Source organism: Tachyglossus aculeatus, chromosome X2 (genome assembly GCF_015852505.1).
Source record: "Tachyglossus aculeatus isolate mTacAcu1 chromosome X2, mTacAcu1.pri, whole genome shotgun sequence".
NCBI lineage: Eukaryota > Metazoa > Chordata > Mammalia > Monotremata > Tachyglossidae > Tachyglossus > Tachyglossus aculeatus.
The window spans coordinates 25,473,735-25,488,992 of record NC_052100.1 but is presented as its reverse complement, the minus strand read 5'-3'; the positions used below and the strand labels follow the sequence as shown (position 1 = coordinate 25,488,992).

The 15,258-nt window shown below is 42.2% G+C and overlaps 2 protein-coding genes across 2 annotated transcripts in view; one reads left to right on the top strand and one right to left on the bottom strand.

Moving 5' to 3' along the window:
* Nucleotides 1-2,620, top strand: part of MAK (male germ cell associated kinase) — a 32,821-nt gene extending 30,201 nt beyond the window's left edge. The window contains exons 14-15 of the mRNA XM_038770776.1: nucleotides 923-955; nucleotides 2,236-2,620. Coding sequence (XP_038626704.1) covers nucleotides 923-955; nucleotides 2,236-2,390 — 188 coding nt within the window. The 3' untranslated portion in view covers nucleotides 2,391-2,620. The remainder of the gene's footprint in view (nucleotides 1-922; nucleotides 956-2,235) is intronic.
* Nucleotides 2,621-5,640: 3,020 nt separating this feature from the next.
* Nucleotides 5,641-15,258, bottom strand: LOC119949214 (transmembrane protein 14C-like). Its single transcript, XM_038770775.1, has 5 exons — nucleotides 15,160-15,258; nucleotides 11,276-11,352; nucleotides 9,644-9,745; nucleotides 8,557-8,644; nucleotides 5,641-6,187 (listed from the first exon to the last, which is right to left on the bottom strand). The coding sequence occupies exons 2-5, from the start codon at nucleotides 11,349-11,351 to the stop codon at nucleotides 6,130-6,132; spliced, it is 324 nt and encodes a 107-aa protein (XP_038626703.1). The 5' UTR covers nucleotide 11,352; nucleotides 15,160-15,258; the 3' UTR covers nucleotides 5,641-6,129.

Below are 15,258 nucleotides of genomic sequence, written 5' to 3'. Positions count from 1 at the left end.
TGTCATCTATAAAAACGGAGATTCAGTACCCATCTGTTCTCCTTCCTAGACTGTGAGACTCCCGTGGGACAGATTTATCTTGCATTTACTCCAGTGCTTAGTATAGTGTTTGGCACATAGTAAGCACTTAAATACCACAACTATTATTATTATTTTCTGTAGAAATAATACCTTATAGTACAATGTTTAGCTTCCTCATCTAAGACACTCCATTGAAATCTCTTGGCAAAATTAAATTAGGAGAAAAATAAATCCTTTCTGTGCAGTCAGCAATGGGTCTTTGGCAATCGATTAGTTATTTGCCTAGGCGGAGTAGCAGCATTTGGTATGTGGTAGAAAGTCATTTGTACTTCCCAAGCGCTTAGTACAGTGCTCTGCACACAGTAAGCACTCAATAAATACGATTGAATGAATGAATTTGTTTTCATATATGCTTCTGTGCCCCAAGGAGAGTGGCTGATAAACCACTTTTGAACACTTTTGCAAAACTGTAATTTAATATCAATCAGATTTATCGAGCACTTACTCTAGGCAGAGCCCTGGGCTAAGTGTTTGAGAGAGGACAGCAGATTTAGTGGACTCGATCCCTGTCCTCAAGGAACTTACAGTCCAGTGAGGGAGGCTGCTACTAAAATAAATTTGTCTAGATTGCAAGCTCTTTGTGGGCAGGGAACATGTCTCCCAACTTTGTTGTACTGTACTCTCCCAAGCATTTAGTACAGTACCCTGCACACAGTAAACGCTCAATAAATACCATTGGTGAATAAATTACAGGCAGCGGGAAGCAACAGAATTTAAGGATATGTATTTGTGTTACATCATCACAAGCACCATATACATTGTATCAAGCTACGTTCTTGTTTCTGTTCATTTCTCCAACATTGTCATCTCACATTTTTTTTTCATTTATTCTGCTCATCAGATCATTGCTCTACAGACAGTGATAGGAAGAAAGGTAAAAACAGAAGTAAAAATAACTTACTTTCCAGTGATAAATGAAAATATTTAGAAAAATGTTATCCATTTGTGGTGTCTTCCATTGCCTCGACTTGGATGAGTCTCCCATGAGAAAAGTAAAACCAGGTCATTCTAACTGTTGTTATGCAAAAACCCTCCCTTTGCCTTGCTAAATCTGTTGGGATTTAATCTCGAGATGACAGGCACTACACAAGGTGAAAACAATCACTCATTTGATAAGGTGTCTTCACCATTAAATGAGAAGCACAGAACTACCTACCTCTTATGGGTACACAAAATCCACTTTAGTTTTTCCAACTATCATTCAATTTGTGGTGGGGCTTTGGGTTGTAGGAAACCCATTATAAGTAATGTTCCTATTTATGTTTGGTCTCTAATGAGAAGTTTAAACAGTCCGGGGAGAGTGAGCTCGTTGTGGGCAGGGAATGTGTCTGCTAATTTCGTTGAATTGTACTCTCCCAAGTGCTTAGTACAGTGCTCTGCAAATACTAGAAGCTCAATATGACTGACTGATAAGAAACTGACAGTTCAGATGGGAATTAGTAAAGACACCCAAATTATGCAAAGTCATCAGTCAATCAGTTGTATTTGAGAGCTGTGTGCAAAGCACTGTACTAAGCGCTTTGGAGAATACAACAGTTGGTAGAAACCGTTCTCTGCTTACAGTCTAGAAGTCTACTAGAAATACAAATATTAGGCTTGTAAAACATTTCCCAAAAATGTGTGTATCCCTCATTTAATTACACACAGTGCCAAAGAAAATTATTTTCATCATCCTAATTTTAGAAGACACTCAATTGAAAACAGTTTTAGTTGCCGAACTTCGTGATTCCACAAATACGCCCAACGAACATAAAACATTAACAAATACTTAACAATATTCTGGAAACTAAATCATTTTATAGACTCAATTGAAGCCACACTTGGATACAGTTACCTCTTATAGACAGTGGAACATAGTGGAATTGTAAACCAATCATACAGGCAATCTGGCCTGGAGAATTGATTTCTTATGTAATTTGATACCTGAAGGCAGCTAATCTGGATAAATCTTTTTTAGCCTTAGTTAACTGCCTCAACTCTTATTTTCACTTGGTCTCTTTTGACCCAGTTTTAGTCCCCGTGTCTATTTCCATAAAATGAAGATCTTGGGATGCCGCCATTTGATATCATTGACATTTACAAAATAATTTCCCTGAAATTAACAAGATTAATGCCTTTCTTTGAATCCTAATTTCTAATTTTGGTTTCTTTCAGATTATGCCTGGAAAACACAAACAGGTCGGGCCCAATTTCCAGGTCCCGCTTACAATTCAACAGCAAAAGACATAAATATTTTAAACCGCCCCCATCCAATTCATTCAGTGCATGGAAGAACAGACTGGGTGGCCAAATATGGAGGCCATCGATAGATTTTCATAATGCACTAAGTACTCATAATACAGTGACAATGCATCCAGGCTCCTTTCTCTGAGAAGTATCTACAGATGTTTATTTCCACTGATTTCTGTGAGAAATATGGAGTAAAAAATAATCTAACCTTTTATTAGAAATGTATCATCCAACACGTTGGTTTAAGAGTAGGATTGTTCAAAGTATTGAATAAAAGTTTGCCAAAATATCAAGTATTTTATCATATTGAGACAAGTGGTAAACTGACAAATTTTTTTTGTAAAACCTTTCAGGTTTTTGTTTTGTTTTTTTAATATATACTTTGCATAATAGAGTCAGGCTTCTCAGGATAACTCAGTATATGCCTCAGAGATTTCTTATTTGGGAGAAACTTTGGAGGCGGGTAGTCAGGGTTGCTCGAGGCTTTAAGCAAATCTTTTCCTACCAGTTAATGGGTGAATACAGAAAATAAATGTATTTAGCTTTTAGCTCTAGGAAATTTCCGGAGGGTAAATACAGAAACCTTCTGCAGGTTCTGTTAATGACAAGAATTGTAGAACCTGGCTAGCAGTCAGAGAATATTACAGTTCTGTTACTTGAACAGATTGGAGTACGATTGGGTACGCTTTGCAACTTCTGCTGTTTTTCAAACATTGCTTTTACTCAATCCCTGGTGACTGGAGGATAATATCCAAACCATTCAGAAGGACTTCCAGACTGAGTATTAAGCTTCCTTCCATGAGAAATATCCAATTTTGACTACTGTGTCCTGACTGAAACTCATACAAGACCAATGATCTTTCCACTGAAAGCACATTATCATCCCAGTTAAATGGCTCCCCTCTGACCTCTTCATTTACAATAAATGCATTAAGTTGCAAAGCAGTGATGGGATTATTACATATTTTTCCATTTATGCACTTTGAACACTGCATTTAAGGGAGATATTTTAAACAGGCAACCTGCCATTTTATTGACTGAAAACAAGTACGTGTTCTTTTGAAAGATACTATTGATGACTGATATTTTTATGAATTTTATAACTCTGGAGAAAATAGAACTCAATTACCATTATCTTATATTTTTGTAGCAGTTTGAGAACTTTATCCAGTGACCCATAGGCAAAAAGGTAAAACTGCTCTTTATAATACTGAAAAATGTTTAATTCAGAGAGCAAGGAAGAATCTGGTAATTTATCTTATTAGCAATGTGCCACAAGGTTAAGTTAACTTTATTGCTGCACGTTTCTTTGTACTGTTTAATCTTTCAAATCTAATAAAACTTTATTACAAAGAATGGTCTGTAGAGATACTTATGGAAAAATGATGCTGGTATTAACATTTTCCCACACATTGCCACAATCTGTCTTGGAGAAGGTAGAGACAACCTGTAAAAAGTTACAAACCACCAGCTAGTGATAATTGATTCCAGGACATTAGAAAATAACATTGACTTTGATCTATTATTTGCAATCTGCCTGGTAAAATGTATATATATGTATATGTGTGTTTGTGTATATATTATTTATGTATATATGTGTATATATATAGATATATAATATATAATAGGACAGCTTGGCAAATAAATACAGAAACCATTTCCAGACCATATGTGTGTGTGTTTGTGTGTTTATTATATAACACATATAATAAGCACATACATATAATACACACATACATATATTATATATAATAAACACACACACACACAAACATACGGCCTAGAAATGGTTTCTGTATTTACCAAGCTGTCCTATTTCCTATTTAGTTGGAAAGTTACGGTAAATAATACAGCTATAACGAAAAAAAACAGTCTTCAGTGTCATGAGGGAAATTCACTTGTGTGAGCTATTAGGAAACCTTCTGTCACCCCCCCATCATATGGCCTTGTAGACTGATCAGATAACACTCAGAAAGCTTATTTATCAATGCACATGCTTATTTATCAGTGCACATCACAGCAGAAAGTCTAGTCACCATGAATCATAACTTGTTTTGCTATCATTCTCTGGAGTTAATTTGTTCAAATTATTTTTCAAACAAAGGCTGTTATGCAATAATTAAGACTGCTGTTTAAAATGTGTATGTATGTGTACGTATATACACACAGACACACACGTACCTCTAAGACCACTGAGGTTGTTGCTACATTTGATCCAAGAGTTTGCAAAAAGTCCAGCTCTAACCTTGCCCTCCTATGAATTTCTGTTTCTCCACTGAAGGCTGGAAGCCCTGCGTCCTCCTGGAGCTGAGGCAGGGATCTACAGATCCCTGTTCGTAAAAGTGGAACTTCACAAATGCTACCCAAGACCAAAGGCTTTTGAGGAAAGAACTGAGGGCGAGCAGGTATCTTTTATCCTTATTTTACAAGTGAGAAAACCCAAGTACAGAGAAGTAAAGTGACTTGCTCAAGGCTGGTGAAGGAGCTGAGATTAGAACCTGGGTCTACTGACTCCCAGACATTTGGTAAAAGCCAATACTCTCCCAAGCACGTAGTAGCATTCTGCCCACAGTAAGTGCTCAATAAATAGCATTAACTGATTGATTAGCAGAGTTCCATGCCCCAGTTCCTATCTTTGTGCCCAACCCAGGACCCCTGTGACCGACAGAGAACATTTTAAGGCTTCTGCCCCTCATCACCGTTGCTAGCCTGGGTGGTTTCAGGGAATACTCCGACTGGGCTGAACATGTCTACCAACTCTGTTGTACTTTCCTCTCTCGAGTGCCTAATACAGTGCTCTGCACCCAATAAGCCTTCAATAAATACCACTGATTGATTGGATAGCAATATGGAAAAGAGGAGAGGGAGCAAAGGAATGGGTGAAACAGAGGGCAGAGCCACACACAAGGGTGTGATCCTACAAAATAGCTGCATCATCTCCACAAGCCGGTGCAAGTGTTTGTCTCAGTTGACAGGCGGGATGCCTGGGGAAAAAAACTGTTTACTTCGGCTAAAACGGTGTGGCAACAATAGCTCCACTGTGGAAAGGACAATTTCTGTTAACTTTCTCTTTCCCAACTTACCTTTTGGCTTAGGTCATGCAAGTCTGCCTTTTTTGACACTCGCTTTAAAACCATAACGATATATTACCGTACAGATGAGCCTCCCCACAGCCCTAGCCTTTAAAACCAAAACATTCAGGCTAACACTGCAGAAATGCCTTTAAGGAAAAGATGAATTTAGGAAAACCTCACAGGAGATTTTAAAAGGAAAACAGCTACAACCACTCCACACAAAGACTTCAGAAGAATACTAAACATCAGTGTACTGTGGTCAATAATGATTTAACATAAAATGTTTATTTCATCTGCATTAAAATTTTTTCTCCTCACTTAAAGGACATTTTACTAACCTAATTTCACAAAGATGTTTTAGAGAGTTCAGAGGCAGGTATTTGCTTTTCTGGCAATAGGGGAGCAGGCAACCTAAATCACTTTGAGATCTGCAATGTTTGATATTTTGCTTTCATACCAGGCCTTCAGCTGACACACAACACCATTCTATCCCCAAAGTGTTGACTGCTCTCCTTTCATATAAGATTTCTCTTGCAAGCATCCAAAGAGGGGACTGATCTGAGACAAAGTCATGAGCAGTCACTACTCACTGAGGGAATAATTCTATTTTGAATATTAAAACCAAAACATTCAGGCTAACAATGCAGAAGTGCTCAGGTCTTTTTCTCATTTCACTTTACATCCAAGTGTCGAGTTTCTGGGCACACGGCAGTCATTGTAGAGCCCTGTAGTTGTAGATCTGTGACTATGACTGGTTGGGTTTATCCAACAGCCTTAGTCCGAGTCTTCCGACCATTAGGAAACTGTTCAGAGAAATAGAAAAGAAAATCCAATTAGCCAAAATGTTGAGCCAGCCCATTTGTAATAATCGTAATAATGACTGTGGTATTTGTTAAGTGCTTGCTGAGTGCTAAGCACTGGAGTACATTCAACATAATGAGGTTGGACACAGTCCCTGACCCACATGGGACTCACAGTCTGAGAAGGAGTAAGAACAGGTATTAAATCCTCATTTTACAGATGAGGAAACTGAGGCACAGAGAGTATAAGTGCTTGCTCAAGGTGACACAGCAGACAAGAAACGGAGCCAGGATTAGAACCCAGGTCCGCTCACTCCCAAGCCCATGTTCTTTCCACTAGGTCACACTGCTTCCTTTCTTTCAAACATATTTTGCAGCTCTAGACTGTGAGCTTGTTATGGGCAGGAATGTGTCTGTTGTTATAGTGAACTCTCCCAAGCATTTAGTACAGTGCTTTGCACACAGTAAGTGCTCAATAAATGATTGAATGAGTGAATGAATGAATGCAGCTACTTACGTTTTAGTGATGGATTAAGTTTGGAGCAAAGAATTAAAATACTTTATGAGGTACTGCACCTCCACAGTAGGAGGAAAAGCTGTGGAAATGCTACCTCCCTCAATGGTGGCCAACTCATTTTTCAGCCACTCGAGGCTTCTGATATAAGGAATGCAGCCAGGTTTTTAGGTTTAGTCTGTTGTGGTCACACAACACGACTTCATCATCATCATCAGTCATCATCAATCGTATTTATTGAGCGCTTACTGTGTGCAGAGCACTGTACTAAGCGCTTGGGAAGTACAAGTTGGCAACATGTAGAGACAGTCCCTACCCAACAGTGGGCTCACAGTCTAAAAGGGGGAGACAGAGAACAAAACCAAACATACTAACAAAATAAAATAGAATAGCTATGTACAAGTAAAATAAATAGAGTAACAAATATGTACAAACATATATACATATATACAGGTGCAGTGGGGAAGGGAAGGAGGTAAGATGGGGGGGATGGAGAGGGGGACGTGGGGGAGAGGAAGGAAGGGGCTCAGTCTTCTGCTGTGCACCCAAATGCTTAGCACATGAAGCCCCGCAATAATGTGAAAGAAGCTTGCAGGGTGAGGGGGGCGGGAGAGGGAGGCAGACTGTGAAGCAGTGGGGAAACCTGTGGACCCCCACAACTCCAAGATCTAGTCTTTATCTGTCTTGACATTGTCCTCTTGGTTTGTTGTGCGTTGCTATCCATTATCTATATTGTAAACCTCCACCTAGAATGACAGCCCCATGTGGGAGGACTGTCTCACCTGGGAAATCTGTAGCTAGCCCAGTGCTTACCTCTAGACTGTAAGCTCGCCGTGGGCGGGGAATGTATCTGTTTATTGTTGCATTGTACTTTCCCAAGCACTTAGTACAGTACTCTGCACACAGTAAGGGCTCAATAAATATGGTTGAATGAATGAATGCTTAGGACAGTGCTTGGCACACAGTGAGCATTCTTTGGCTAAGTAATCTGGTGGTAGGGAAAGGGCTACCTTTCCCAGTACACCTCCACTCACCCTGTTGGAAGGTGAGGAACAACGATTCGGGATTGGCCATTTCCATACTCTTCACGCTTTTCCCTGTTGTCGGCCCAGCCTGAAGATATTTTCTTATCCTAGAAAAGCTCCTTCATTCCCCTGATCATCTTGCTGACCTGTTCTCCTCTTCCTCCAGAAGCATTTCTGTCTCTCCTAAGACTTGGCAGCCACATCGGCACCCAGAACCCAGCTGTGGATATACAATAACTCTGTCTTGGGGTTAAAAACAAAAATCTTGTCTGCCACATTCTATTGCATATAGGTTCAGAAATCAGTAACAAATATTTTCAGCTGTCCCCAAAAAAGCCCCTAATAGCAGATTGGAGATTCTTGGCATTTGTGGCTTAGAGGCTGGTTTGGTACCAATAACTGTGGTACTTGTTAAGTATTTATTATGGGCCAAGCACTGTTTTTAACAGAGGGATGGATCCAGTCGCTGTCCTCCATGGGGCTTGGGGTCTGATGAATAAATAATTCTCCTAAGTGCATTCCCACTTGCTAAAATAACAGTAGTAAGAAGATTGGGAACGGCGTTTGCAGTTTGAGCTCGGTGGAAAAGAGCCCGGGCTTTGGAGTCAGAGGTCATGGGTTCAAATCCCAGCTCCGCCAATTGTCAGCTGTGTGACTTTGGGCAAGTCATTAACTTCTCTGTACCTCAGTTCCCTCACCTGTAAAATGGGGATTAAGACTGTGAGCCCCCCATGGGACAACCTGATTACCTCATAACCTCCCCAGCGCTTAGAACAGTGCTTTGCACATAGTAAGCACTTAATAAATGCCATTATTATTATTATTATTATTACCTGGCGCCAGCAATTAACCCAGCGGGCATGAATTTTCCAGAGTTGTAGAACCTCATCCCCATGATTCCAGCCAAGGTCCCAGATGCAGCTGGGGGAAAAGACCAAACGATCGATCAATCAATGGTATTTACTGAGCACTTACTGAGGGCAGAGTACTGTATTAAGCACTTGGGAAGGTACACCACACCAAACCCGGTAGACACAATCCCTTGCCCACAAGGAGTTTAGAGTCTCCAGACTGGGCAAACAATCAGAATTATAGCATGGAAATTGCTTGGGAAGTCATACATCAAGCTAGGTAGGAAAGAAGGATAGTGACCACTGTGAATTATAACAACCACTGTGAATTATAACAACGACAATAACAATAATAGGATTTAAGCACTTAGTAGGTGCCAAGCACTACACTAAACACTGGGGTAGCTACAGTATTCACAGATTGAACACAGCCCCTGTCCCATATGGGGCTCACAGAGAAAAGAGAATGGGGATCTAATCTTCATTTTACAGATGAGTAAATGGAGGCAGAGATAAGATAAGGGACTTGCCCAGGGTCACAGAGCCCGCAGTAGCAGAGTCAGGATTAGAAGCCAGGTTCTTAAGGCCCAGGTTCATGCTGCTTCTCCTATAAGAATGTGGGCAATTAATCCCCACTGCATTAAGCTCCAGCAATTTAGATGCTTTCCAAGATAAATTCTGGCCTGAAGAAGCTTAATATACACAAAGGAAACTCAGATTGTTCTAAGTAACAACAATACTGACCATTTCCACAATTGACAAACAAGTCAATGATTAGTTTTGCTTACAGTAAGTGCTCAATAAATATGATTGAATTGATAGTTTTTCAACACAGAAAGGCTTTAATCATTAGGACTCTGTGCAACCTTTGCCTCACATTGACCTTTTTTTAAAAAAAAAAATTCAGGAACTCCCCTACTTTTAACTATTTTCCAGGATGGCAAAATCAGCAGTTATCTGTTCAAAACAGTTCTATTCAGGGTTGGCTGGGTTATATAACTTGCATAGGTGGAGTTATCCATTCTACAGCACTGTTTATCAATTTGGAAGAAGCTGAAAGCAAACTTACCCAGAGAAACCCACACATTCTTCGGGTCCTGCGATAAATGATATGCGCCAAGTCCTGCTAAACCTCCAAAAAAGAGTCCAGCAGCAAGAGACGGGACGCTACCTAGAGGGAATCAAATACACGCTCCTTTCATTCCCTGGCCATGAGCTCGGTCAATTCAAGCCACCATTTGGTGAAACCATAATGACAGTTAACTATTTCCGATCCACCAAAATCTATATATCTTCATGATGGCTTGGTTCTTCTAACAGTAGCTGTAGCAAAGGTATATATCCAGTGCCACTGAGTGCAATGCACTGTACTAAGCAATTGAGAAGGTACAAAAAAACCCAAGACACTCTCTTTACCCACAAGAGCCTTATGTTCTAAGTAACAGTAGTGATGTTTATTTGGGCTTACTTATATTAATGTCTATCTCCCCTTCTAGACTTTAAGATCTTTGTGAACATGGAACATGTCTACCAACTCTGTTACACTGTACTCTGTCAAGCGCTTAGTACAATGCTCTGCATACAGTAAGCGCTCAGTAAATACAATTGATTGAGGATGGTGGTATTGAGATGTACCAAGGGTTGGGGCAGACACAAGACCATCAGATTAGACACAAATCCTGTCCCACATGGGACTCACAGCCTAAGACGGAAGGAAGAGAGGGGTGTTATTTTCACCGGACTGTGTGCAACCTGATTAGCTTGTAGCTCAACTGGCACATAGTAAGTGCTTAACAAATACCACAAAAAAACCCAATGGTATTTATTGAGCGCTTACTGTGTGTACAGTGTACTAAGTGCTTGGGAAAGTACAATACAGTTGATAGACACAAAGCATGGGGCTAGGAGTCAGGAAATCCAGGGTTCTATGCTGGGTTCTGCCCTTGGCCTGTTGTGTGACCTTGGACAAATCACAAACTCTCTGAGCCTCAATTTCCTCATCTGTAAAATACAGATAATATCCCTGTCCCTCTCTTACCTTGCACAGAAGTTTGGAGGATAAAATAAGGTAAATAGAGTGAAAGCACTTTGGGAAAATATGAGCACTTAACAAAAAAGTTATTATCATTACTATTTCTATTATTATCCCTCTTCAATCAAGCCTGGAACTCCAGGTGGCATAACACTCCAAAGCCCCAAAGTTGAAATGGCTTGAAAAGTGCAATATTTTCAAATCCCTGTGGTAACAAAGAGCCTAAATACATCTCAAAACGCATAGCAGGTATTCAAGGATGAAAGAGGAAGGGTGGAGAGAGGACATGCACGCTCGGAACTTAATAAAGTTTGCAGGAATTTTTTGAGAAATTCCCTTCCCTGGGGTTAAGGGAAAAGAAACACACTCATCAGTCGGGGAAGTGTTAGATACCCTGCTTGTTGGGCGGATCCTTCCCCCCGGAGGATAATAAAATTACACTACAATTTGGGGCCGCCTCAGAGCATGGCTTTCTATTAGCCAGGGGCTGGGACGGACAACTGCAAAGTCACCCAAAGAGAAGCAAGCTTTCATTGGTTCCCCAGAGGGCCTGAGAAGGAGAGAGAAGCTGGAGCTTATAATTGAGCCCAAATGTAGTCTGATCAAAAGGAGAAAACAAGCCCCACTCCTACCCCGGGTCCCCAAAAGAGAGGTGGCTCGGTACTCTACCTGCTTTTGCGTAGCCAATTATTCCGCCGGAAGCCACCAATGCTGCATAGCCAAAGCCGACCCAGTCCAGAGCCATCCTGAAAATAACGAAACAGGATGGAGTCGGACGATGATTCTTTGAAAACTATGGTGAAAATAGTTTACTTCGAAACTCCCTTTACTGCCAGAGAAATGGCAGGCACACAGCAGACGTGGTGGGGGCGGGATTAGAACCCATGACCTTCTGACTCCCAAGCCATGCTGCTTCTCTACTAGTGAGAGTGAACCCCACACATGCACTTCTCCATGTGCTTCATCCTTGCCTGCCTTCTTGCCCGCTGCACTCTGCCCTGGGAGGAACATGAAGGACAGGGACAAGAGAGTGTGAGTGACGCCGCGCCAGCCACTAGCAGGGGAATCAATTCCTCCATGCAGGTTCTTCGTCTGGAAGTCTCATCTATCTTTCCTGACAGGAATGACATTCCATCCATATTCCATTATTATTCCATTATTCCATCCATAATGTCCTGGGTCACACATCTTTTGACTCCTGCTTTTCCCTACTTGTAATTTAGTAGAACAGTGCTTTGCACATAGTAAGTGCTTAACAAATGCCATTATTATTATTAATTTACCACCTTCCTTCACTAGATTATAAAATTCTTGAGGGCAGGAATTGTGTCTACTATCTCTACTGTACTCTCTGCAGAGTAAGTGCTCAATAAAGCCTATTCATTCATTAAGATGGTACTTTCCCTAAAGTTCAGTACAGGGTCAGTGCTCAATAAATACTATGAATTGGATGATGTCGTCAGCAGTGTCCTCAGCAGCGTTAGGAAACCCCAAAAGCAAACAGATCAGCCGGGGAAGGGTGACAACTCTAAGGAGTGTTGTTCTCCATCAAAGGCTTCAGGAATATAAACCAAGGAACAATTCTGAGAACAGTACCATACACTGCAAATAACTTGAACTATCACTAAGGTAAAGGAACTTTCCATGGACTGCGTTCCCATTGTTGGGTAGGGATCTGTGGCCGATTTGTACTTTCCAAGTGCTTAATACAGTGCTCTGCACACAGTAAGCGCTCAATAAATACGACTACATGAATGTAGTGTGAACCGAATGAAGAGTCATTCTAGAATATGGTGGCAGCTATGCCCTATAATTATTGAGCACTTTCTGTGTGCTGAGAACCATACTTAGAGGACAATAAAATAGAATCGGTAGAAACAATTCCTACCCGCAAGGATTTTGGACTACACTTTATGCACACATTTACACATTTTATCTTAAGATTTCTTACTCTTCATAAATTCTTCTGACAAGTAGGTATTAATCCAATGTTTCTGGGTAAAGAACTCAAATACTAGGATTACTCTGACAGCCATAAGCTTAACCACTTGCTACTTCTCTTGCAGCTTTTATTCACCCCACCCTCAGCCCCAGGGCATTTATGTACATACCCATAATTTATTTAATGCCCGTCTCCCCAGACTGTAAGCTCCTGCGGCAAGGGAACATACCAACCAACTCAGACTGTACTGTCCCAAGTACTGGGTATATAGCAGACACTCAATAAATCAGATTATTATTGGGCACAATAACGGCAGAGCAAACCGTTAAGAGATAAGAGATGGCTGCATGAAGTGCTTATTCTAAAGATAATAATAATGGCATTTATTAAGCGCTTACTATGTGCAAAGTACTGTTTTAAGCGCTGGAGAGGTTACAGGGTGATCAGGTTGTCCCACGGGAGGCTCACAGTCTTAATCCCCATTTTACAGATGAGGTAACTGAGGCACAGAGAAGTTATGTGACTTTCCAAGTCACAGAGCTAAGTGGCGGAGCCGGGATTTGAACCCATGACCTCTGACTCCAAAGCCCATGCTCCTTCCACTGAGCCACGCTGCTTCTCATGCCTGACACTCCCTTAAACACTCTATCCATTGCTGCACTTGCCCTTCCCAGGCATTTTCTCAGACGGTCCAAACCTAGATGATGATGATGATGGTATTTGCTAAGCACTTACTATGTGCCAAGTACTGTTCTAAATGAGCACAGGAATTAAAAAGGAAGCAAAAACAGGTGAGAAAAGGGCTGAGATCATTACAGTCCGGTATGTCCAGTGTTCTTTTCTCTTGCATTATTCTCTGCTGTTGCACCTGGGGGTGGATTGCAAACGTTTGTCACCACCCATCATAACCCTTCCACGGGGAAGTGACTGAGCACTTGCTGTGTGAAAAGCACTGTTCTAAGCGCTAGGGGCAAGGCAAACAACACTCAGGCCTGGGCTCCGCACCCTGCCACCTCAGGCTCGGTCCAAAGGCAGAGATGGAGAAGGGGATTAGGAACATGGGACAGAGACCCACTCGTCACCCTGCGGGCAGCGGCTCACCTGTACCTCCTAGACCTAGGCTAGGGGAAAGAGCACGGGCATGGGAGTCAGAGAACCTGGGATCTAATCCCGCCTCTGCAAATTGCCGGCTGTGTGACCTTGGACAAGTCATTTCACTTTTTTGTGCCTCAGTTCTCCCTCCTATTTGAAAGGCAGCGTGGTCTGGTGGATAGAGCCCAGGCCTAGGAGTCGGAAGGACCTAGGTTCTAATCCCGACTCCACCACTTGTCTGCTACGTGACCCTGGGCAAGTCACTTCACTTCTCTGGGCCTCATCTATAAAATGGGGATGGAGCCTCTGAGCCCCATGCAGGACAGGGGCTGTGTCCAAACCGATTTGCTTGCATCCACCCCAGCGCTCAGTACAGTACCTGGTACATAGTAAGCGCTTAACAAATACCACAACTATTACTTAGACTGGGAGCCCCAGGAGGGCCAGGATTTGGGTCCAACCTAATTTGCCTGCATCTACCCTCTAGACTATGAGCTCGTTGTGGGCCCACAAAATAAATAATGATGGTTTTTTTTAGAGAAGCAGCATGGCTCAATGGAAAGAGCACGGGCTTGGGAGTCAGAGGTCATGGGTTCAAATCCCTGCTCCACCAATTGTCAGCTGGGTGACTTTGAGTAAGTCACTTCACTTCTCTGCGCCTGTTACCTCATCTGTACAATGGGGATTAAGACTGTGAGTCCCATGTGGGACAACCTGATCACCTTGTATTCCCCCTCCAGCGCTTAGAACAGTGTTTTGCAGAGAAGCAGCGTGGCTCAGTGGAAAGAGCACGGGCTTTGGAGTTAGAGGTCATGGGTTCAAATCCCACTCCACCAAATAATAATAACAATAATAATAATGGCATTTATTAAGCGCTTACTATGTGCAAAGCACTGTTCTAAGCACCAGGGAGGTTACAAGGTGATCAGGTTGTCCCACGGGGGGCTCACAGTCTTAATCCCCATTTTACAGATGAGGGAACTGAGGCCCAGTGAAGTTAAGTGACTAGCCCAGAGTCACACAGCTGACACTTGGTGGAGCCGGGATTTGAACCCACAACCTCTGACTCCAAAGCCCGTGCTCTTTCCACTGAGCCACGCTGCTTCGCTAATGTCAGCTGTGTGATTTTGGGCAAGTCACTTCACTTCTCTGGGCCTCAGTTCCCTCATCTGTCAAATGGGGATGAAGACTGGGAGCCCCCCGTGGGACAACCTGATCACCTCGTAACCTCCCCAGCGCTTAGGACAGTGCTTTGCACATAGTAAGCGCTTAACAAATACCATTATCATTATTATTTGCATATAGTAAGCGCTTAATAAACGCCACTATTATTATTATTACCTACCCCAGGGCTTAGAGCAGTGTTTAATAACGATGGCATTTGTTAAGCGCTTACTATGTGCCCAGCCACGTTTGACACGCTTAGCATGGGGCCTGGCCCACAGTAAGCGCTTAACAAATGCCATTTTTTAAAAGCCATAGTAAATGTTTAAGAAATATCTTTAAAAAAAGCACCGACCTGAGGGCAGGGGCGAGCAAGGAGAGGCGAGCCGAGCCGAGCCGAGCGCGGACAGTTGGGACGCGCAGGCCAGGCCGCGGTCACGTGGCCCCGCGGCCG

Bases quoted from the DNA above. Each gene is read 5' to 3' on its own strand.
- LOC119949214 (XM_038770775.1), bottom strand. From the start codon at position 11,351: ATGGCTCTGGACTGGGTCGGCTTTGGCTATGCAGCATTGGTGGCTTCC. The intron at 9,746-11,275 runs GTAGAGTACCGA...GATTCCCTCTAG, and splicing joins AATTGGCTACGCAAAAGCAG to GTAGCGTCCCGTCTCTTGCT. The intron at 6,188-8,556 runs GTAATAATAATA...TTCTCTGAACAG, and splicing joins GGGTTAATTGCTGGCGCCAG to TTTCCTAATGGTCGGAAGAC.